General features: G+C 37.5%; 1 protein-coding gene across 5 annotated transcripts in view; it reads left to right on the forward strand.

Annotated features, from left to right (window-relative positions):
- The window catches only part of CCNY (cyclin Y), a 96,676-nt gene that overhangs the window by 65,751 nt on the left and 5,382 nt on the right, over positions 1-25,543 (forward strand). For all 5 annotated transcript variants that reach the window (XM_026842482.1, XM_026842481.1, XM_026842483.1 and 2 more), the window contains 5 exons: positions 533-568; positions 3,758-3,815; positions 3,917-4,036; positions 17,314-17,480; positions 21,513-21,675. In XM_026842482.1, coding sequence (XP_026698283.1) covers positions 533-568; positions 3,758-3,815; positions 3,917-4,036; positions 17,314-17,480; positions 21,513-21,675 — 544 coding nt within the window. The remainder of the gene's footprint in view (positions 1-532; positions 569-3,757; positions 3,816-3,916; positions 4,037-17,313; positions 17,481-21,512; positions 21,676-25,543) is intronic.

A 25,543-nucleotide genomic window follows, 5' to 3' on the forward strand; every position in this document is an offset into this window, starting at 1 on the left:
GTTATTCAGGGAGTTGCCTTTCCTGAGTTAAAATAAGTAACTTGATGCCATAAAACTATAGGAACCTGGTGTTTGAGTCTGGTATGTAACTACATAGAACAACAGGCAAAAGTTAATGGATTTAAATATAAAATCGTAAGCCAACAGTGATTAAAATATTTCATGTTAGCCTGGCAGCATTAGCAAACAGTAAAAGAGAATGTTCAGTGCCTCTGATGCTTTGTCTTCAACCTTGGAAATCAGTAGCAGTTTTATCATTGGCTTTAGTGGAGTAGGCAAATAAATGGAAGGTATGTGCAACTTGGTTTGTAGAATATGAATATTTTTGTAAGGTGCTTCATTATTATAAGTAACAATATTATAAAATTATCTGTTTACAACAGTTTTCCTTGTATCTAACAGCAAACAGAAGCAAACAGGCTGTTAAGCATACTTTTTGTCATGCATTGTGCTAGGTTTTAAATTTGCATGTTAATATGACAAATATAATTTGACAGTCTTGAGGTATTAATTCTATATTTTTTCTTTACAGTGTAGCTCTTGCGATATATTACCACATCAAAAACAGGTATGTGACTAATGAAATCTTGTACTGAAGATGTCTTTAATAAAAACAAGTGAACTGCTCTAACCCTAAAAATCCATGCTCTGTTTCTTTCAAAAAGTTTTTAGGTAGTAGTTTTCTTATCTCACATGCTAGAAATGAGAAACATATTCTTTTGTATTTTTATATATATATTATTTTGCTTAGAAAAATAAAAATGAGAGGATTATGTACCTTAAAAATCTGGAAGTACAGTTCAGAATTGAAACACTTTCATGATTCAGTGTTCGGTTTTATGTGCACTGGGCACTTCTGCATTATTGCATATGTTGCAATTACATATAGATAAATCTGAATAAGGTCTTTCAGATTTATTTTTTTTAGATACACCTTTGTAAAGTTAACTGTATAAATCAATGATCAGTTAATGTTAATGGATTTGAAATAAAAAAACATGCATTATACTGTAAGAGTGACACTGAATAGATGTAATTCAAGATGCCTCAGAAACAGAGCAGGACGTGTCCTATCTCCTCTGGTGTAGCATGTTTTAGATCTCTGCTTAGTCAAGTTGATTGAAATTGAATAGAAAATAGGTTCTTTAAAAAGTAACTTCATAAATAACAGCTTTCTTCATGTTGAATTGTGCTTTTGTATCTTAAATTCCCTGTCCTCATGATATGTTACAGTATCATAAAACACTATTTCCTGACATTTCTAAGGAGAGATTGTATAAATTGAAGTGAATTTTGTGTCCGTGATTTTTCAACATCTTTTCAGAGAACTTGACTTAGATCTTGATCTAATGAGCCACTTACATGTTTTTTCTTCTGGACTGTAAGAAGTCTGACTAGAACAAAAAGAATTACTCATAAATTTAAAGTTAAGCTGGTGGGACTGTGTTTCAGGTCACTGGGACCCATCACTTCTTGAAACAAGGCTGACATCTAAAGAGAAACCTTTAGAAGTGCACAAGGGCAGAAAGACTTAGGCTTGATCCCTGCTGAAAGCTCTTAGACAACTTTCCAAGATGTCAGTGTCTTGAAAGTAAATACATTCTGAATGTTACCTTCTTGGGAAACTTGCTATCCATCCTTTAGTTTTTGGGATGGAGAGGTGATTTACTCAGGAAGAACTGGTTGCTGCTTCTCTCCCCTGAAGCTGCCCAGGATGGAGAGGTGCATTGTCAGTGCACCCTCTGCCACGCTCAGGTCAGATAGTCTCGGCCGTGATGCTGGAGCAGGCTCATGTATGTTGGTTACCAACTCTGAAATAAAGGATGTCATATGACTGCTCTGTCTTTGGCTGTCTCTGATTTAGGAATGGACGAACAACATGGTCACAGCTTTCAGTTGTACTTGCTGCTGAAACAGCAAGAGCAAAACATATGTTCTGTTTCCTGCCATTATAGGCAAAAAGGAAGTTGTTGACGTATATGGTAGATTTTGGTTTGTTATAGGAGGTGGCGAGTAAGGAACCACTGTAACTCTTCAATAGACTCAAGGTTGATTTTGATAAAAAATGAGTCAAGCACCTGTTTAGCCCCAGAATAATTCTTTACACGCAGTATTTATTTGTTCCTTTCATCCTGCACAGTAGACTTAAAACTAAATGGCTTCCTAATATTCCAAACTCTCACCAATCTCAGCTTTTTTAGAAATTATACATGAAATAGAATATTCCTTCATATATTTCACACACTTCATTTCATTGTAACTTTCTATTTCTTTTGTCTCTGATATGTTTTTTGCCATTGTTTTATTTATTTGTTTTCTGCAGCTTTTGTTGTGCTTAGCTGTTCAACAAGTGGTGAAAGACTACATCTTATTTTCAGGGGAACGCATAAGTCTTGGTGAATTTGCTAAATGAATAAATAAAATATATGCCAACAAACTAAACGTGAAGAATGCTTAGCAATTAATAGATGGTTAATTTTTGAAAGATAACAATGTGAATTTGTTGTAATGAAGACAAAAACCTATCAATTTTTGTTTTAGTGTAATAGATATTTTGAGGGCAACCGAATGTGCCTTCATAGCATGCAGCAGCTATGGCATAAAAAAATAAAATAGGAAGTTTGTTCTTTCCTTTCAGTTTACTGTAGCACTGACTGCAGTAAGACTACTTCTGCATTAAGATACTAGCCTTTTTATGTAGGGGTAAAAGTATTGGTCATTAGGAATTTTCTAGTAATTTTTTGTTTTTATTTAGGTAGTCCCTTTTTTAAAAAAGTGTTTATTTCAGGGTTAGCAAGCTTTATAGCAGAAAAAATGTTCAGATGTCAAGATTTAAATGTTAGCTGCTAATGAGTACAGTTTGTAGACATGAATCCGCTGTAAAACTCACATTTGCATGCTCTGAGAGATATGTGCTGTTGAGTAATGGTAGAAAACATGTTCATTGGTTTCTCTCAAGAACTCTTGTGACCAGAGTGCCAGGGATGCTATAAATAAATATAGGATTGTAATAAGGAGGTCGCATGAATGCATCTGTCCAGAAAGTGTCCAGTTGTAACTGGTACTGTTATACCACTTGCTTTTGTGATTGTTAGCGTACCTGCCAGGATTGCACACAGCAAAAATCTTATATTGCGTACTGGATGTTAGGCTTGTGAAGTTGCATCAGCTTCCATGCTGATCTTGAGAGAGAAATAGCAAATAAAACCAGTGAGTAGGAATATTATTTTGTCCGAAATTTTTTGTATGTACTCCTTTTTGCTTTCAGAAATAACTAGTAGGATAGGATTTTCCAAATAAAAAGTGGAGTATTTATCTATTAACTAAAGGATAACTGTAAAAAGTGTTGCATATTTGTAAATGTTCATGATGTTGACAGTAAAGGAGAAGGGATTAAGAGATTGCAAGGATTAATGTGACAAAGTTAAGAAAAGTAAGATGGGCGGATTTTATTATAAGCTTATAGTAGTACCTCTTAGACTGTCAAAATGCCTCACGATTGAGAGCACAAAAGCTGTGGGTCTTGGGCATTGAAAGCTGAAAATTCTAGCATACTGTGTAATATGGATTTCATATTACACATGAACCTTATGGCAGAATAGGTCCAATTTCTATTTGAAAATCACATTTCTGCAGTGTTTCTAAGCACCCCACAGCATGAGTAGTATTGGAGTTTTAACAGTACATTTGTGTTTAGGAGAGCTGCTTGCTGTTGTGTTCAAGATAATGACACTACTTTGGTTTTAATACTTTTTAGGGACACAGATGGAAGAATGCTCTTAGATATTTTTGATGAAAACCTTCATCCCCTTTCGGTAAGTTCATCTGCCTCTTCTTCCCTTTCATGTGAACTGTCTTTCTTTTCTGTCTGCTTCATTTTGTTTCAGTCACCTATTTGGAAGTATTTCTTCCTTAGAAATCCGAAGTGCCACCAGACTATGACAAACATGACCCAGAGCAGAAACAGATTTACCGCTTTGTTCGGACGTTGTTCAGTGCTGCTCAACTGACTGCTGAATGTGCCATTGTCACCCTGGTGAGTGTCTGAGAGATGATATCAACCATCTGACAAGACCCAGTTTTGTGCTCAAAGCTTGGGTTTGTATGATTTAATAAATCTAGGTGCTTCCAGAGAATTTTTTCTCATCACAGAGACCAAGAAAATGCCTTGATGGGAAGAGATATTACAGTTCATTTTCTTGGGGAGAGTAAGTGATAGAAGAAGAGATTGGGTAACATGCGACACAAAAGCCAGGGTTACATCTTGGCCTCGCTCACTGATAATGTTACAGTCCAAAAGGGTGACTAATAGAAAATGCAGGTGGCGGAAGTGGTCTGAACAGGAGGGTATGTTGAAAGTAGAAAGGCTTCCACTTTAGGGGGATTTGCTGTATATCATTGTAGCTCCCAACAGAGACTCAGGAACAGCTGTAGGGAATTTGATAGCACTCATAAGAATTGACAGGCACATGAAGGGTTTGGTGAGTGACTGGGACGTGTTGGTGGTGGTTCTTTTACTTGCACTGTACTTGTCTTTCGGGACCGCATCACAGGATTGAACAATTGTACTCAAGGCTGAAGTTTAGCTACTTAAAAATAGCACACCACAAAAGAAGGTTCAGATTTTCGGCTGGTGTGGATCAGCATAGCAATGTGGATTAAAGGAGCTGAAGTGATCTCTACCAGCTGAGAATTTCTCAATTTTCCTGAAATTTTTATCCTGAGAACTCTGACAAGCCTCTTCAGCCTTCAGGCACGATTTTGGCCATGTTCTTGGCTCAGAGATTTTAAAGGAACAAAAGGGTTTTTTATCACTACAACACATGGTTTCATAACAGCTTGGTTATACACTGTAGATGGAAGAAGAGGAAATTGGAGAAGGTGGATTTTTGAAGCCCAGACCTACTCATTTCCTCTGTTAATCTCTCTCCCTTGGCCTCTAAGATTAGTTGGCAGGCTTTTCTTCTTTGGACAGTCGGGATGAATTGTACTAGCCAGTACAGTACAGGAGTATGAGAGAAGTAGGGCAAGAAACACCCTGCAGTGCTCCACTCTTACATTTTGAAGTATTATTCTACCTAGTTACTTGACCCAGCCATTACTTGTGTTCTGAAATGACATTTTGTGTCTCTCTCTTACATAATTGCACTAAGTACTTGCCCTTCTCCCTTTTCTTCCTAAGTGTTTTCTGCTGGAGGTAAGATATGTTGTGTGAATCAGTTATGTTCTCCTGTAATTTAATAAATCTGCTGTCAAATACAGTGGAACCTTGTTGTAGTTATCTGCTGTTCAGTCTTAGGTTTTTTGATCAGTGAGGGCACTGTCTAGTAGAAAGGAAGAGGTTTGGTTTTTAATAACAATATCTTCCTGTTATTGCAATGCATGGAACATTCTTCCCCACAAATCTTGTTAATGCAGGCATATATTTCAGTATCTTTCATTTGTAAATACTTCCTTGCCTCTTCGGGTTTTCATGTATTTTCTCTGCAAGTAACTCTTTTGGTGTGATCTGCAATGAAATATAAATGTTTAACTTGCTCGTTGTATTGCAGATGCAGTTTCCATAGTTGTTAGTGCTTGAAGACTTAGGTGGCTTGGTTTTTTTACACAACACAACAATAGCCTGCTTTTCAAAATGGTCATGCAGATGTTTTCAGATAAACTTGGTGCGGGTGATCAGTGTTAACTGTTCTGCTATTCTTGTCCATGTTTTCAGGATAATAGCACCTGCCAGATCCCTCTTTCCAGAAAGTTTCAGAGGTTTTGTATAAACAGTGTTTTAGAAGTATGAAACTCTGCTGCTGCTATTCTGTTTCCTCTGTACTTCTATATCCCATTTCTTTATTTGTTAATGTCATCAGGAGGGGCTCCAGAGACAAATTGTGTTGTTTCCGAATGCTTCAAATGTGGGAATTAATCTGTCAAAATGCAATCAGCCCTCCTCCCCTCCCCACACTCCTGAAATCTTAATAGTGTTGATACTGCTACTTACAAACCCTCCAAGTGCTTTCAATTTGGATATCGTGTCTAGAGAAGGAGAGCACCATTCCCTGCTGGAGCTTTTGTTTTGCCATAGTCTGACCATCCGTCAGAGAGCAATCTGATACTCTTGTCTGCTGCTTGTTCCTCCTGGGAGGTTTGCCAGAAGGCAGGAAGTGTATCTGTGGAGATCACAGTACATTTTGAACAAGATGCTACAACTATTATCTTTCTTTCACTCACTCTAATTATTTTTTAAACAATCCTCACCACTCCCTTTTATTGCCCAAATCATTACCATGGTCTGAGATGTGTAGTTGAACTCACTTGCTGTTTGTCTTTTACATGACATTAGCCAGGTTGGTTATATAGCACTCTGTATGTTCAGCACAGGAGCTGAATAAATGTGAAACTCCAGACTGTTAGATAAGCTAGTCTTCAGCAAAAAGCCGGCATTGTATTGCTTCAAGCACTTAATTAAAATATTTCAATTAAAGCCTCCACTATTAAAGCAAAGCCAATTTATAATTAAACAAAAAATTTAATTTTCATACAGCCTCCAGAGCTGCCAAGAGATTTCCTGTACTGATAGGTGAAAAATTAAAATCTCAGGTTGAAACAATTAAATACTAACTCACATTATTTATTTATAAAAAATACCATAATAAAATTAGTTTTAAGAATTGTGTTGCTGATTTAAAGTCTTACAAATAATGGTTTTTTGCCCCAGTGAATAGCTAAACTATTATACTTTGTGCTGAACTATTATACTCTGTGATCTGACTTTCTGAGAAAAATAATGCACATGTGCTTCTTCCTCAACCCAGAGTATTCCCACGTTTGTTAAAACTGAGAAATGCCTGTCTCATTTTCACTGTCTCTTCAAGTGCAGAGGTGGCAAGTTGTACTTATGTTAATCTACTAATTGGATAGTAAATAAAAATGTGAACAGGAGTGTTATCCATACCAACAGGGAAACAATACAGTGTTTGCATGTCATGAGAATTAAATATTTATGCTTTGTTTCTTTGTTCTGTAAGAACAATCCTATTAACTAGACCTGAAGAGGAGAATGGTCCAGGTTTTCTACTTTGCCTTGGCATGACTTTCTAAATTTTTTGCAAATAGACCAAATCTGAGGCTCCTTATATAGTTCCCTGTCCATAGTAGTTTCAGAGAGAATATTTTGCATTTGCAAATAGGCAAACATGCTAGTTCTGTATGCTATAGACTGATACAACGTATGTAAATACATACAGTATATGAGTTGAATTATTTCTGTGAAGTTCAGAGGAGCATGTTTTTGAAATATATTACAAAGTTCATACTGTGGCTGAGAGGATTTGATGTTGGGAAATTTGAAATTTGAAGTACGTAAGAATAAATTCTCCTTATGAAAAACAGGGATTTAATTAATCCAGCCAGATGTTCCTGAGTTCTTACTGTACTCTTCAGTCACATTTTAAGCAACTAGGTAGAAAGAGCATGTTGTTGAACTTTGTTGTGAACGGGGGCTTCATACCTGTGCTCCAGCACTGGTGGGAGCAGAAGGCTCAGATTCTGGTCCCTGGCTTTAGGGCTATTCTCATCTTTTGACTGTGGTCTTAATATACCACACATGAATGATTATCAGTTAATACTTACATGTCTCTTAGTCAAGTCTTGCTTTAGACCTACCGGGTTACACACTTCATAAAAAGAGAACATTCAAGCTGGGCGTTGGGAGGGAATTTTTTTTTTTAAATCCCCCAGAGAAGAGGACATTCAGTTAAGGAATGAGTATCTGTTTCCTGAAGCATCTCTAAGGGCTTCTGTGTGGGCAGGGAATGAATACTGATGCCAGTTTTAGACTGGAAAGTCTATGTTACCTAATAGTTTGAGTGCATTTTACATGTATTATAAATCCTTATCTTAAAATTATCTTTGTCTTAAATTAGGGGGAAACCTAGAGATGTGTGACTTTTCTCTCAGTTCCATTAGTTCTTCCTATAAATATCTACAATGGTACTTTGCAGTTGTCCACATTTTCGGAGTTTTGTGACTGTGTTTGTTGTTCTTTTTCAACATTTGGTCTCAAAAATAAAAATTGGATGAATATACAAGGACCGTGATGATGTGATGTCCTTTTCCACCAAACGCATGGCACCAGACCTTTGTGGAACATTTTAAATGCCCAGCTGGGCAATTGCAAAGCACAGTTATTTCTGGAGAGTCGTGGTAGGGAACTGGCTGATTGCTTAGAACAGAACATATGGCAATTTAGTGATTGGATTAGAGCCGTAATTTGGCTATATGGTAGCTGCCACCAGTTATATTTTTTTCCATACAATTATCTTTTTAGTTTCAAGGCATTGTGACACACTGAAGTTTTCTCATTAAAGAGAGCGTACTGTGCATTTCTTCATGATATGTTGGGATAGAAACTGTCTTCATTAGTTATTCTGTGCTCCTGCAACTTATAATGTGTGTTACCCAGTGATTTCATATGGAATTTAAAAGGAGAGGTAGGGAATGAAGTTTTTGCAAATACATGTTCATTTGTAGATTCTCAATTATGGTAATTAAAATACCCAAACCATTGTCTCCTTTACAGCAGTGTAAATCAAATGAGAAATAATTAAAGCCACTAGAGCTTTCTTGTTAAAATAGAGATAGAATTTGACATAAAGCAATATAAAAACAGCATGAGAAAGATAATGATTTGCTCTTGCTGCTGCCTCAAAATTCAGAATTGTTCTAGTAATGTCAGTGACATTCCTCAGTGATTACCCCTTTTTTTTTAGTGTGCTGAGATTCCCACTCAGCCTCCTTGGAGGCAGTGCACAACTTCTGAGCTCTATGTGTTGCAGCACAGGAAACTCCAGTACTGCAGACAGATGGAATCACAGGATAATTTAGGTTGTAAGGGACCCCTGGAGGTCAGCCTGGTCTGGCTGCTGCTGAAAGCATGACCAGCTGGATCAGGCTGTTGAGGGCCTGCCCAGATGAATTCTGAATTTCTCCAAGGATGGAAATTTCATAACCTCCATAGAAAACCTGCTGCACTGTATTAGGGAAGCCTAAAAAAAGAATTAGGGTATTTTGGGTGCTTAGACTGCAACTCCAGTGATAAGAGGTATCAGTGGCACATTGGAGGTTAATATTGAACAGCTTCAAAATGAAGTAACCAAGAGAAACAAAACTTCTAGAAGAGCCCCATAGTAAAATTTTAATAAAATTTTAGTATTCCTTTGGTTTATGAAATACTGAAGTGAAATGATTTGACACTTTCATATGTGATATATAACCTCCTGAAGGAAAAACAGAGGGAATAAACCTTCTCCAGTATTTTAACTTTTCTTTCTACTTGAGAGTATTATATAATATATAAAGTATGCTATAATGTCCTCTGAGATGGAAAAAATTAGATGCTGTTTCGCACTAATTAGAACTGAACTCTTCAGTGCTATCTTTAGTTTTCAGTGTCTTCAAACAGATTTATGTTCTGTTGACTGGGATGTTGTGTAACCAACTCTCTGATATCCACGATCATGGGGAGCAGAACATCCTGGATAACTGGGACAACACTGGCTGCTGTGGTTACTATCAGACACTCAGGAGGTCCAGAATGGATTCACCTAACTGCAAATAATCACCCTGCAGATTAGTTCTGTCTCAGCACTGGCCCTGCTGGAGCAGCACTGCTGGAGCTTGGATGCTGTTGCTGATCCTGTTAGTTTGTGCCATGTTACTGTTCTGTGTCTGGATATATAAAGCCCACTAGGACTAGTGGTGAGAATGAATGTCTAAATGCTTCTCTGCCACCATTCTATTGCAAGTCCAAGTCCTGGGAGTCAAGATCAGAGTCTTCCAAACTAGGTCAGCATGTAGTCATTTCAGGTCTGGCAGATCTATGAGCTCAAGATACGTGCTGAAACAAATCAGTTCTGTACCTCTGCTGGACCTGAAATGGCTTTGGAAGCCATTTAACTGCATTCCTGTGGTGCTGCATCTAAGCTAATGAACCCCTCCAGAGTTCATTGAACTCAAAGTCAATTTGGAATTATCTATACCCATGGAGTGATAATTTTATTTAATTAATAGAATTAAGTTCTTTTTAATTCAGATAAATGCATTCTTAATAAAGGCAAATCACCTGATTGGTTTCACTTATGATTAAATAATAATTTACTGATATTCTAAGTGTCAAAGTCAGCCATTGAAAAGTCTTGGTGCGAGTCTGGGAAGACGTGGAAAATAATAATCCAGTATTGCTCTTTTGAAATCTTAACTCTGTGCAGCATATCTTCGACATGTGCTCGTTACTGAAATTTCTCCAATGAAATCCAAGTGTTGCTCATCATAGCTTGTTAGACTGACACTCATGTAAAACCTTGTTGTTCGTTCTGAAACACAGTGGACTAATAATGGAGGTATCAGCCCCTGAGGCATTGAGCTTGTAAGTAAAAACATATTGCTGGACCAATGTCCATTGGTATTTTCCAGATCAGAACTGCATTTTTGTTTCAACTAGGGCTTGAATTATGTTACAGATGAGTTTTGAAGGTTGTAGTGGTCTTGGCATTAACATTTAGATACACTTGTTCTTTGCAGGCTGGGAGAAATTCAGAGTGATAGTTTGTTTGACTGAAGCCACTGACAGTTTCTGCCAGTGTCACATCTGTAACTTTAATATTTTGTTTAAATAGTCTTGTTATAATTCTGTAAAAAAGTTATAAACATACAGTCATAGAGCTAAGTGGGTAGTGATAGGTGTGATCAAGATGGCTCTTGGAAGCTATTAAAGTGTTTGGGGAGAACTAGGTGTTGAATTAAGGCAGAATAAATCTGTTGTCTTTTTGGAATTCAGTTTTTGAATGTTTAGTGGAGAAGTGCTCAGAAGTTTTGCCATGAAAGCATACTTTCAGAAGAGGCACTGCAAAGGATTAATTAAATTGAGGAAAAGTAACACTGGTGTAGCAGCTTCAATTTGTTTTAAGTTTTAGTTCCATTCCTAAGCACGGATACAGCTGTTAAAAGTGTGGAGGCAAATCATGGTATTTGGTTTACCTTATGTCTTCTAGATACTAGAAGCTTATTTTATCTTTTATTAGTTCTGATTCTGTAAAAGAACACCTGCCAAAATAATCCAGAGGAGATGAGGTTTTCGGACTTCTGTTTAAAAAAAAAAAAATGTTTCTCACATTGTTTCATCTACATTTTTTGGTCTTTTGACATACAAGTAAATTTATTCCAGCATTCTGGGATGCAAGTTGTAGTATTCTTTTCTACAGTGAACTTTTAAAATTCAGCTACTGCACAGTAGCTAGTTCTAAAAAAAATGTTGCAAATGTTTTGCTTTTGAAAATTAAGCCAGTGAAATTCATTACAACAAACAAATACACTGAACCCCATAGTAGTGCATGCAGAATCCCAAGTTTGTTTGATACAAACCCTGTATTTAAGAAAATGACCCCTGTGTTTAAGATACTATTCAATGTATGGACATAATTGCATACAAACGGCATTTCCATATGGCACACTTACAGTTACAGGGTCAACATTTTCAGTGATTTTTTTTTTTTAAATTTTTTTTTTTTTTAATGAGGTGGAGCATGCCTGCCTGTGTGTGGGAAGACTCACTTGCTTTTGCCAGGAAAAGCAGGTGCTGTTCTCCCACCAGCCATGAGTTTGTTTGGGATGAGTAGCGTAGTCACTAATCACCCACTAGCTTTCTTTAAATGGGCTGTGAGCCACCTGGCCCTTCTCCAAAAGTCTGTACTGATTCAGCACATATTTGCAGAAGCCAGGAGCATTCCCCTTCAGTAGTGTATGCTGCTGAGTGCATGGCAGACTCTACCTCTCCCTTTTACTCTGATGTCCCATCCAAGTCAAAAATCTTGGTGTGTGGTCTGTCACCATGGCCTGGGTCTAGTATACTGAAATGCACTGAGATGAGAACACTGGTCGAGAGCTTTATTTGTTCAGGCATATGAACTTTCTCACATTTGCACAGGAGATGGAGCTCACTTGGCTGGGTCTATACTGCTGGTATGAGGATTCTCTACATCAGCAGCATGAGAGCTCAAGTATGTACTAGCCAAATTGCACTGTCTGCAGAGTCACCTGGTTCTCTCCAAATTAAAGTGAGAGAGTGCTAGAATGAAGACTGTGGGCTTGACTGAATGTTGAAGAACTAGGCTAATGTGACAGTATAGGCATATCTTTGGAAGACAGGTCCTAGAGTACAGTGAATCCCCACATTAGCTGAGGACCTCAATAAACTTTTACAGGGGTTTGTTGTAAGAAAAAGTCTTGTTCTTTTTCTGTTTTCTCTTCCTTGAACACATATGCTTAAAACCCAAGATGGAGTCAGGGAGTCCACAGCAAGTGAATGAAGCAAAATGCTCTCTTTTAAGGCATTGTCAAGTAAGGAGCCAGAAGCCACGCTAAGTGTCTTTCTCCTGGCGAGGTATTTATCAGCTTCAGTTTTATTGGAAGATGATAGAGCCTCACTCCAGCAAACCATATGTCTGGAGTTAAGCCCAACTTATCACCAAGGACTCAAGAGCAATTATTCATATCCTTCAACATGCTATTGGAAGATGCTCAAATACAGTAATGAATGTGGTATAAGAATAGTGTCTTATCAAGCTCCTATTTAATTTTTAAAGCTCATTTCTCAAGTATGTGCTGGTGGGAAGGTAGTAGCAAGTTCATAATCCCTTTTAACTTCAGTGTAGGTTCATCTGCTCAAGGTGTAAGTTCAGCTGTTATGAATTATTCTTCTTTATGTCTTTCCTTTCAATATCGTTCTTATTAGCTTTCTTTTTCTTCTCTGAATGCCTTTGAATTCGAGCCCACAACAGAATCTTTACTTGGTTTTCTTTTTTTTTTTTCTTTCTTTTTTTCTCTCTTTATAAGCTAGAGCTGCACATAAGAAAGGATACCATTTCCTGATTTTTGTATATTTTGTGTATCTATAGATGTGGAGTATTCATTCAAGGTCTAGTAAAATGGTGTGTGGGAAGTGGAAATTTAAGATGTTTGCATTAACAGTAAAGGGTCAAATTCAGCACTGATGTAAAGCAAATTAAGTTCATTTCCTAATTTAAGAATGACATAACATTATGGCTTTCGCACACTTTCTGCTTATGAAGCTCCCTGCATTAGCATGGTGTATTGCTTTAAAGAAGTCTTCTGTTTCATGGGGACAACTCCAGGGAATGCTGTTTGTTCATATTTCAAGGAGCAGTTTTGCTTGTTAAGTTGAACAAGTTTGCGTAATATAGTGAGAAAGGGGTTTGTTTACACAGGCTGTCTGGAAAGCAAAAGGAGGCCTTTTAAATAAAACTATTAGGCAGTGCAGACCCTGGTGAGATCCACGTGCCACCTTTTTATTGAGCTTTATATTTCTGTGGTTTTACAAGTATTACTAGGCCTCTTAGAGGAGAATCTTCTGAGTCTCCACCACTGTTCCCATCTCAGCCATTTATACACTTTTCTTTCCGTTTCTGTCTTGAACCCTTGCCTTGGAGTCACCACTTGCTTATTTTTAGGGACTTAATTTTAGTTTCTCAAAGCATTTCAACTGAGCTGCTTATTTTGGACTCATACACCATTTGGAAAGTCTTCATAGGCAAAACTTCCAAATTGTATACATCAGGATCTTTTCAGAGTGGTGCTCTAACTAAAATTCAAAAACTCTGTTTTCAGTAATGGGCTTGACACATAATCTGGAATTTGTAATTTTGTATTTAAATAGTGTTTTGCCTTCCTTATGAAGGAAAATAAATTACTGAACAATTAGTGATATTTTGTTTTACAGTATTATAAGATAATGTTATAGTTTTCTTCAGTGTTAGAATGGCAAGTGGGGGCAGATCATAGTTAAAAAAGAAATTACTTATTCAGGAGTCTAGCATCTGGCCTCTTGAAAAATTCAGCTTTAATTTTTATTTTGCTACCTAAATGTTTCTTATTTTTAAGGAAGAACACTGAAAAAATCAACAGTTTTATCTGTGAGGTCTCATGCTCTAAATATTCTGACTTTATAGCTGAGTATAACTTTGTTTTCACAGAGATTTTTGAATGTTTATTATGCCTGTCCTTTGTACCTAATGACGTGGATTCTGTTCACCAAAGTGTCTAAAACAAGATTAAGGTTAATTCCTCATTAACACAAGAAAAACAGAGAACCCTTTGGGGAATGAGAAAGCCAAAGGTCTTTTACTGAGACTTTTTATTTGACCACTCCATAATATCCAACATACTGTAACCCTTCAGACTTTTTGAATATTCTATAATTTAAAAAATCATTGAAACTATTTTGGCATTGGTGGTATCAATGAGGTGTGATGCTTTTCCAGATACAATTTCTATGCAGCTACTGTTTTGTATGTATACTCCTTTTAGAAGTTAGTTGTTACTTGTTTAAAGTTAGTCCAGTATTTATTTGGAGGTACAGATTTCCCCAAAATTTGGGATAAATATTTTCTAAATGTTTTATGGGTTGTAGTAATTATCTATAAATTGGTCATAATCCCACTTTAAAAGAATTTTTTTAAGTTAGTAAGTAAAAATCTTCAACTTTTTAAAACGTATGTATCTTAAAGGCTATTTTCGGATTTTTTAGTGGCAGTGTATTCTGTTAGAGCAGAAGTAAATTCCCTTCAGCATCTGTAGAAGAATATCTTTAGGTATTTAAAACAAAACAATAGGCCTTCAGAATCCCAAGCAGTGTTCTGTTTTTATAAAATATGCAGCCTTTCGGGTAGGTATGATATTTTGCATGTATATTGTACTTTCATCAGAGTATCTCATAAAATCTCCTGCTAGTTTCTGTCAGTTGATATAGAATCTTGTAAGAGTACTAGCAATCTAAATTAGCACCTAATTGCTTTTTATCACAATGCAATGAAGAGTGTATTACAAGATCTATTACAAGATACAAAGAATAGGTTATTCTTCAGTAAATGGAAACCTGTATTTTTATAGAGTAACATATCGGGCCTAATTGTTGGTTGTAATAAATGTGTGTGTTTTGTCAGGTTGAAGCACTTTCAGTTCCAGGTTCTGACCCTTTGTGCACAGCAAGTAGTTCCACAGGAAAGAAACAACTGCAGAACAAATTCTTTTCCTTCATGACAGTGAAGGCAGTAAAAAGTCTTGTTTCTGAATCAGAGCAGAATTTAGTAAGCTAATAAATTTCTGCATCTTGCTTTCCTTAAATCATTGCCAGAAGACTTCAGTGAAACTTGTTTAAAACAGCCTCACAGTGGACTTTGAGAGATCTGTGGCTTGGGAGAGGTGGTCTGTCGAGGAGAGAAGATTTTGTAATTTTTACACATGAATTCATTGTAACATGACTGTATTAGTGACCATTACAGACACTGTAACTCGAGTTTTATTTTCCTTCAGTAAGAGTAGGAAGCAAAGAACTTACACTTTGTGGTGGCCACTTTAAAAAAAAGTTGTCTACAATATTGTGTCAATTGTATTTTTAACCATGATTTTCTTGCTCAGTATGCCATTTATACTGCAGAGTGTGTGACGGTTCATTTTGTGGTCTGAATATCTGTGTATATGCATTCAGATACTTAATATTTTTTTCATATATATATTTTTAAAAAACTAAATTATACTAGAGCTGTCTAGTGTTTTCAGTGATCTTGTTGCCAAACCTTAATTACTTGTACGTATCATAATTGTGAAAATTAATGAACAAAACTACATGAAGGATGTAGCTGTCTGTGATGTTAATGGTGACCCTTAAAAATATACAAGCTCCAAAATACATGAATTATTATTTTTTAAAATATGTAATATTTTCTATTAATGATAGACCTTTCCAGAAGCACAAATCACTGAAGGTCCTCTGTGTGCTGGTATGAGTGCACATGCTTATAGAAAATCTCAAGTGAGCTGTTTCAGGTTTTAAAGTTTTCCCCCTATGCCGCCCTCCGCCCCTTTCCCTTCACCTCAAATTGTTACCAGCATGTATCCTACGTTGAATTTTTGATCTATTAGCTATTCTTTGGGTATTACTTCTTTAGGTGCTAATAAGCATTAACTTAGACAAATAGCAGGAGACTTAATATGTGTCTTCTCAGCTAGTATAAACTGTTCAAATGTGGATTGCAGAAGTATTCAGTTTTGTTCACCTCACGTGTAAATATTCATAATTGCTGTAATTTCTGTGTCCCTCACAGGGGATGAAGTAGGGGGGCACACAAATCACCCATAACTAGTTTTTCTTAGAATACATTTTATTCGTCTGTTACTATTAATTTAATTCAGCTTCCTTTTTCAATAGCAGGTAACTAGTCATACACCATGTTGACTTACTCCTCTGGATCCCTCACATATTCACCTGTAGTTCCCTGGCTAGAGCATCAGTTGGGGGGGGGCAACCTAGCCTGTGTCTGGAAACAGAGGGTCATACTGCACCCCCCCACCCCCAACAGATTTTGGTAGGTGTTCAGAAAGTCCTTCCAGGGTCCCTTGTTTCATCAGATGTATGTATATAATCCTGTAGGCTTTGCAAATAGTACCCACCACCCTCTTGGATGAGGTCTAGGTTATACAAGCTCTGGTTGGTGCTAGCCTGTGTTGGTGGCCTTGGACAGATTGGGCCAGACTCTGGTGTCCTGAGTTTGTTAGTTCTTGTAGATCCAACAGGATTATTGTTATTCATCTCCAGATCTCATCAATCCAGAGGAAACTGTTACAAATTACCTTCTTAGCACATACTTTTCTTCTCTGTTGAGCTTGCTGTTTCTGTGGTAACTGTTCCTCCATCCTATCCTGTAGAACCTCTTCACACAGGCTCACTAGAGGGGCCCCGCATGATGTGATGCCATGTCTGATAACTGATTGCCTGTAAATTACAACTATAGTTGTTTGTATGACAGCTAATAACTAATATTGGTAGCGTATCCTTACATTCCTTATTAGTAATTAGCACTTTGTTTGTTTACATTATGTTAATAATTTATGCTATCATTTGAATTAATTCCAACTTGTGACTATATTATCAACAGTTACAGATGGAAAAATAAGAGTTTTGTTTCTGGTAGTATGATCAGAAGGTAAAGGCCAATTAAAACATTAATTTATCATATCCAGTCTTGGCCTTGGCATAAATATATGTATTTAAACCTTTAAAATTATTTAAAGTTTAAAATATTATTAAATATTAAAGTATTTAAATGTATTTAAAGCTTTAATAAAAGAATCTTCTTGAGAGCAGATTACTGTTTTAAAATTGCTGGAGTGGGTTTATAAGAATAGTTTTCATTTTAATTCTTACTTAATAACAAAATAGATTGTCTTGATTTTAATGTGTTTTCACAGGTGTATCTTGAAAGACTTTTAACTTATGCGGAGATAGATATTTGTCCAGCAAACTGGAAGCGAATTGTACTGGGTGCAATTCTACTGGCATCCAAAGTTTGGGATGACCAGGCAGTGTGGAACGTGGATTACTGCCAGATCCTGAAAGATATCACGGTTGAAGACATGTGAGTGCAGTATGTTTATCTTAGTCAATGAATGCCAAGATCTGTGTGTATGAGGGGGACGGGAAGTTCTCTCATAAATTATATGAAGTTTGTATATCTGTGCTTTATCTAGACATGGTAGATGCTGATAGGTGGCATGAGGTCTACTTGACAGTTGCTTACATAGAAGACATGAATTATTTTTGTTTTCTGGTTGAAGTGTATTTTACCACTGGATGTTCATGCACAGTGATGAAAACAGACTGCAGAATATTTAAATGTATGACTTGATGAAAAACTCCACATCCAGTGAGCTGACATGTATTCACTTCAGCAACATTTGCTGTTGTGCTAGTTCTCCCTACAGACAGTAGACGAACATGTAAGGCAGGAACAAAATTTTGTGATCTAATGACCCTTATATGATCACCCACTTATTGCCATTATACAAAATTTGTGCTTTTGGGTTTTTTCCCCCTTGTATCCTGCTGTGTTCATTTCCAAGATGTGAAAAATCTAGTATTCTAATTTGTAAAGAGAAATTCCCATTTTTCCTTTTTCTTTAATCTGATGGCATTCTTAAGGAGTACATATTGTAACAGTATAGAGAGTTGATACCTGGCTGGATACTCCTGAGTCATATTAAGAGTATATTCCAGCAGTAATAAAAAAACCTGCAATAATAAAAACAATTAAGATCTTAATGTTTACAAATACTAAAATGAATGTTCATTTCACTAAATAGTCTAATGCTTTTTTTGTTTGCCTGGTTAGCAGGTATTCCATATACTGGCTGAAGTGCTGGGGGTTTGTACCATCTATATGTTGAGGGCTGAGCCACATACCCCACACACTTTCCAAGGTGCCCTTACCTGAGCAGGTGTGCATGCGAGAGTGGCACTGGAAGGGCCGCAGTTGGAACTGGTGCGGGGATGGGGCTGGATGCCTCAACAGGCCACTGAGGCTTGTGCATTTGGAGAGTGATGCTTTTAGTGTAGTGGTGCACCCCTTTTTTTCATAAGAACTAATAACAATAAAATTGTTTAAAAGTATAGTATCTGCATATTTCAGAGCTCTTCTAAGCAGAGCTAAGTATCTGTAATGAGTATAGAGACTTGTCTCTAACTCACATAAGTCAGTTTCACAGCCACTGAAGGGTCTGTTGTGGATAACCACTCTGAGAGGGAAGGAGATGAGAAGAAATGTTTATGCAGACAGAATGTTTTTTGAATCTCAGTTTGCAATCCCAAAGCAGTGAAAACCCAAGCGTTTTTGCTAAAGCAGCCCTGATTTGGTTTCTTAATAGTTTACTGTTTGTCAGATTTATAGCTGGTCTAAAAATCATCTGTAAGGGAAAGGTTGAATGTTAGGAGTCAGCTGATTGTTTTAAAATAAGTGTGCTCGTACACTACTAGATAAGACTTATAAATTGTGAGTAGCTGTCATTGGTCAAGTAGTAGAAAAGTTATCTCTATATCTTGTGTTAACAAGCAATTTGTAATAAAGTGGCTTTTGTTCCCAAGTCAAAGTGAAAAAAACAAAGCCTGCATTGCTGTGGTATACTGTAGGTACTTTCAGTAGTTTTGGGGAGAACTCTTACTTCAAAATAGAGGTGGGAAATACCACTTAATGCCATTTCAGTATCTGCTTTAAAATATGTAAGCTACTGTAAGGATGGTTGATGAGAATTCTTTTCTAACATAACCCAGACAGAGTGAGATTTCCAAAATAAAAGGAGAGGTTAGGGAGAACAAGAAGCTAAAATCAGGCCCTTCACGTTTCTATGTGCCATATTATTTTATGCACAACAATCTGAGAATGCTTCCTTGACTGTTTTGAGTGTTTCCTGAATGGTTTTGTTAAGCTACTTTTCACTTGATCCTTTTCTCATGCTCAGGGTATTCAGTGGCAGTAAGTGCCTTCCTCCAATCACTGCTCCTCCAAGGCAAATCTAGGAGGTTTTAAAGCATTTCTGAAGTTGGGACATGAGCTGAAGTAGAGTGCTGAACAGCTTGAAGCAAACTGACATGTTTGACTGTGCCGTATGAAGTATTAATCAGTAATGGTTATAAATATAAGATTTGAAATTGCTGATTCTTAGGGGGTTTTTTTGAAGACAGGTGGTGAGGCATACTGTGATGGTGTGAAAAGAAACAAAAAAAAGAGGTTATTGTTTTTGACAAACACATATGATGGTGCTACTGTGAGAATTTGCACTTGAGCTATATAACACCATTACTCACATGGCAGACCTATGCTCCCATGCTAACATTGGCCCTCTTTCTGCACTGCATATTCCCTAAGCCAAACTGTGGTGACTCCTTTTACTCAAAGTTTTTAGCTTCTTAACCTTTTCTTAAAGATTTTAGGGTTCTCACAAACTACAAAACCAGAAGCCTTTGGAGTGCCTGTGCTCTTTATATGGTATTTGGTGGTCTGGCTCAGGGACTTTGTGTTTCAGGCTCCTTGTGAATTCTCCAGCAAAGATTTTGGGACTTGTTGACCTGATGTTTATATTCTTGCTGCCAGTTTTTCTTTTTTTTTTTTTTTCCTTCTATCCCTAGTGTAGTGGATTTTTTTTTCTTTCTTACTTTTCAGGAAGTTGGGACAGTACAGTATCACAATTTTAAAGTGTCTAGCTCTATGCAAGACGGGAGCTTTCATTATTTTTATTAATAAGGCAGAAAAACTGTAGGTCAAAATCTTCAACTGCTGTGAATCATTCAGCATAACTGTATCTTGCAAAAAGCATCATGCAGACCTTTCAGTGTTTTATAAAAGTCAACAGCAGCACATTGAACTGTGCCTAAAAGCTAACAGAGGACTTGGGAGGACTGAAAGACAGTATGTACTTTTAGATAATCTTTTAATGTTAATTGATATTTATCATTATGTAAACATAGAATTTTGGCGGAAAGTGAGTGAAAGTAAGGAAGGACAATGATTACCATTGAAGAGTAGAGTGAGAAGAAGAAAAGTCAGTATTGAAAAAGTACTGTGCCAGTATTTTTTATCCTCAGATCCATACTCTTCTATTGCCAACTGCCTGCACATTCCTCGCACACTTACACTGCAGTCAAAATGTAACTTAGATGCGATATCATAGTCAATCAATACCTGCTAGTAACACAGCTGTGGAATCCCTATACTCTTCAGCAAACATACAGCTTTTACCACCCATTTATTTTTTTAGTTCTTATATCTTAATCACTGTTCTGAATATGTCATATGTTCCTGCATAAGTATTATGTAGGATGTCTACTTACCACACAACTTAGGAAAATTTACAGTCCTTAATTTTGTTGATTTGCTTATCTCTTAACATACTTTTTAATGTACTGGTGTAGGTAACAATGTATTGCTATACCAAAGTTTTCATGGAGTGGGAGTTCAGATAGGACCTCTGTTCCCATCAGGTATTTTGGCAAACACATTAGCTTAGGTACTGAAAAGCAAGGGATAACCACTGTGAATTTTGGTTGCATGTCCTAGGGAAAAATTGCTTCATTTTGTTCCTAAAGATAAGGCTGAAAAACTCAGGTTTCCCATGACCAGTTCTAAATGATTGATTATGAAAGACTGAAGTGAGAAAATAAGTTCTCCAGTAATTTAGATGCTAGAGTAATTTGCAACATTTATGAGAGATGTCTCACAAATTTAGGGCATCTCTGCATTTTGCGTTTGAACAGCTGTGCGTGCAGACCCACCTAGTGGAAGTACAGCAGAAACTACAAGAAATTTTTTTTTCCTGGTAGCTTTTCTCTCCCAGATTGTATTAACTAAACTGACAAAGGTGCCCTTCCACTAGCAAAAGTTTGTGTCTGGATTTGATTGGCACTGCAGTAGGAGCTGCAAGGTGCAGCATCTTTCATATTCCTTGTCGGTGCATGTATGCTGATGGAACTTGGTAGACTAGGTCAAACCTTAGGCTAGGTTAATTGCATCTGGCAAGAATAAGAAATGAACTTGGTTTATACCATTTGCAATTTAAAGTAAATTACATTCAGAATATACAGTCTGAAGTATGTTTTCACATTTACCTTCTTTCTACAGGAATGAGTTGGAACGGCAGTTTCTTGAGCTGCTGCAGTTCAATATTAATGTTCCCTCCAGTGTTTATGCCAAGTATTATTTTGATTTGCGTTCCCTGGCAGAAGCGAATAACCTGAGTTTTCCTTTGGAGCCCCTCAGCAGGGACAGGGCATATAAACTTGAGGTAAGGCACTTTTTTTTTCTTTTTCTTTTTTTTTTTTTTTTAATGTGCAGTTGAATATATAGGGGAATTCAGAACTTTTGCATTTTCTCCCTTCTCCTATCTCTTCCCCTGTATTCCCATTGGATATTAGAATATCATGTGCCCAAATTGTCAAAACAGTTTTGTTTGTGCTTTGGGTATTCATGGATGTGGGGACATTTTTTTTGGCCCGGTTTGCCTCATATCTTCTTTTGATTTCCATTTATTTTTCAGTTCCAGTTGTCTGAAAGTGAAAGTACCCACAAGTTTTACAATTACTCTGTTCATAATCTGGGTCTGTGTGTTCATTTGGCTTCTTAAAACTGATTATCTGCTTTAAAGGACAGAATATTAACAAGTACTGCTGAAAGTAACTATTCCATGTGCTTGTTATCTGTTACTGCTCCAATTCACGTGGATCCAAGTCTATTATCTCCCGTGGTGTTTTTCTCAGTAATGAAAAACCAGAAATGAATGTATGTCTTGTGGGAATAAATCATGAATGCTTACGAGACCTGAATATACCATGTGCAGAAAGCACTGTGTTGGATGGTCTGGACCTGTGAAACACAGGGCACTAGAATTCTAACAGACACAGGAGGAATTTTAAAATCATCAGCCAAGTATGCACACTTTGCAAGACTGGAATCCATTTTTCCTGAGCTTTCTGATAAGAAGTTTTTCAAATAAGGGCTTTATTGCATGAGGGTGTACACATTTTGTTACTAATTTTGAAATGTGTCATTAGATGCTAACTGCTTTTAACATTGCACATCTTTAATTATGTAACAGCTTTGCACTGGAGATTGCCAGTGGGTTAGAGTGAGCTTTGCATGTTCTGAGACTCCTAGTGCTCCTGTAAAACAGGCAGGCAGTGCTGTACACGTTTTTGTGGGGAGAAGTGCTGTGTGGGAAGGTTAATTGACTTGTTTGTGACTGTAACGGGAACAGAAAGTAGTGGAAAAAGAATCAAAGCAGATTTCACTAAAGTTGTGCTTCTCATTGCCAGCTGCATGAGTTTCCATAAGGCCAAATGCCGGGGGCTGCCCTTGGGCCACAACACCCCCCAGCAGTGCTACAGGCTTGGGGAGGAGTGGCTGGAGAGCTGCCAGTCAGAGAGGGACCTGGGGGGGTTGATTGACAGCCAGCTGAACAGGAGCCAGCAGTGTGCCCAGGGGGCCAAGAAGGCCAATGGCATCCTGGCTTGTGTCAGCAATAGCGTGGCCAGCAGGGACAGGGAAGGGACTTGACCCCTGTACTCGGCACTGGTGAGGCCGCCCCTCGATTCCTGTGTTCAGTTTTGGGCCCCTCACTACAAAAAGGACATTGAATGACTCGAGCGTGTCCAGAGAAGGGCAACGGAGCTGGTGCAGGGTCTGGAGCACAGGTCGTACGGGGAGCGGCTGAGGGAACTGGGGGTGTTTAGTCTGGAGAAGAGGAGGCTGAGGGGAGACCTCATCGCCCTCTACAGCTACCTGAAAGGAGGGTGCGGAGAGCTGGGGATGAGTCTCTTTAACCAAGTAACAAGTGATAGGACAAGAGGTAATGGCCTCAAGTTGCTCCAGGGAAGGTTTATTTGGATATTAGGAAACATTTCTTTCCAGAAGGGGTTGTTAGGCATTGGAATGTGCTGCCCAGGGAGGTGGTGGAGTCCCCATCCCTGGAGGTGTTTAAGAGTTGGATTGACTTGGCGCTGAGGGATCTGGTGTAGTTGGGAACTGTCAGTGTTAGGTTAATGGTTGGACTGGATGATCTTCAAGGTCTTTTCCAACCTAGACAATTCTGTGATTCTTTGATAATTTTTCTAAATACTCTTTCTAAATTTCTCAGATCGCTCCAATAAGAATGTAACTTAATTTTGTCTATGGAGTGTGATATAAATTTGCATCAGATTTTGTTTTTATTGAAGAGAATTTAAAAAGATGAAAATTCATTGGTTTGTAATCAAAAGATGGTATGTCTTGATAATAAGTTTTATTACTTGTATTAAAATTATGTTAATTACTTTCTGAAGAGAATTTAGTACACAGTGTCTCCCAACGCTGTCAGTCTGTATCGCACACAATGTATAACAGTGGGTTACAAATTAAGGTAATAGCAATAGCTCCTAAAATCTTAGAAGAAAAGAAGATAGGAAATGACTGTAGATATCCAGAAAATACTGGCGGTTCTTCTGTACTAACTGAAGAGAAGGCATGTTTAGAAAGAAATAATGGAATATTTTTCCCATTAAATCCATATTAGTAAAATTTTTCCCATATTGGGGATGCTTTGTGCTGCTAGCAGAAGTTGGCTGTAAAGTAACCCTGCTAGCCAAAGAGGATGTCTTCAGGGAAGAGGAAGAATATTTGCTGTGAAACCAACTTGATCTACGAGCTTGTTGCCTCTGTTCAGTGGCCAGAAGGAAGGAACATGATGGGAACTGACTTGTTCTCTGGCAATACTTGGTTGTCATTAGTGTGCCCTTGAAACTAGTTGACAGCATAATTTATAGTCTAGTTCCTTGAGCACAGTTAAGCACTTAGCTTGCCAAGAGTTATCAAAATGCATTTGCAGCACTTTTCTAGGTCTGTCGTGTGCTGTTCAGCGCAGAATTCTCTGTTTTTAAAACAGTTGCCTGGATTGTCAAGTGGAGTAGATGTACCACCACACAGGCTGTGGTATTTTTGATACTGAGAGAAAAGCTGCAGTCTGTGATGAAAGACAACAGACTCATAGCGACTGTACATATGCAGTGGGAGGATTTGCCTTGTCTGGTAAACCGAAAAGATCATGCTCAGTCTTAAGATTTAAAACGACTAACTTACTGAGATCATGAAGGGGCGTTCATAGAGAAATGGTTATATTATAACACATTTTTGCTACTTTTACATTTTCAAGGTATTTTATGTATCTAAAGCAGGAGTGTTAGATCTGGCATGGCAGAATCTGCGTTGCTATTTCTGCAAATATCATGAGGTTCACATACCTGTGATGGAAAAAAACCCCAAACCAACAAACCAGTAAGACCAAGTACAAAGCTAGTAAATACTGTTCCTGATCAAATGGAAATGCTGGACAAGATTCATCAGTACTTGTTAAAAATTACATCACTTTCTGGAGCATCTGCAATGGATGTTTTTCCTTGTTCCCACAGTTGCCACTTAAGAAGCAGATTTGTGTTTTATATGACTGAATAAAAGTAATTTTTCTTACTTTTCATCAGCCTGTGGCCTAGAAGTATCCTGAGTTTGTTACCTAGTAGCCAGAAACCATTTTCATGAGCCTGCTTTTTTTTTTTCCCATTATATGGAATCATGCAAGTTAAAAATGGCAAATAACCTTTCATTAGATCATCCAGTCTGTCTGCCTGCCAATGCTGTTTGTTCCAACCAGCATATGTTGTAGTGTGTTTTCTCCTTCCTTTTAATTATGTCAAATGTCAAGTCTTCCTTTACTTCTCCTGAGAACTATTTTCTAATATGGGAAATTCTCCTGCCAAGAAGGTTGCTGGGTATCCAACCTTAATCCACTGTTTTGTAATTTTCTACTCTTGCACCTGGTTATTGTCCCATATACTGAGCTAAATATGAGTCAGATTCTGCTCTTTGGGGTAAATCCACAAAACGTGCCTACCCTATTTCTGCTTGTGATCTTACCACTGTGCTCATTTCAAGGATAGACTTTGTAAGAGCATTTGTTAACGCACTCACAGTTTAACTGACTACGTTGTCTGTTTTTTATTGTTAGGATAGTGCTTGAGCACATAGTTCAAACCCCTTTGAACTACATGCTATATTTTCCATACAGTTCCATAGATCAAACAGACAAAAAAGAAGAGAAAAAGATGTAACTTACAAGTAGAGACAGT

The sequence above is a fragment of the Athene cunicularia genome, assembly GCF_003259725.1.
Source record: "Athene cunicularia isolate RWA chromosome 2 unlocalized genomic scaffold, athCun1 chr2_part1, whole genome shotgun sequence".
In the NCBI taxonomy this organism is placed as follows: domain Eukaryota; kingdom Metazoa; phylum Chordata; class Aves; order Strigiformes; family Strigidae; genus Athene; species Athene cunicularia.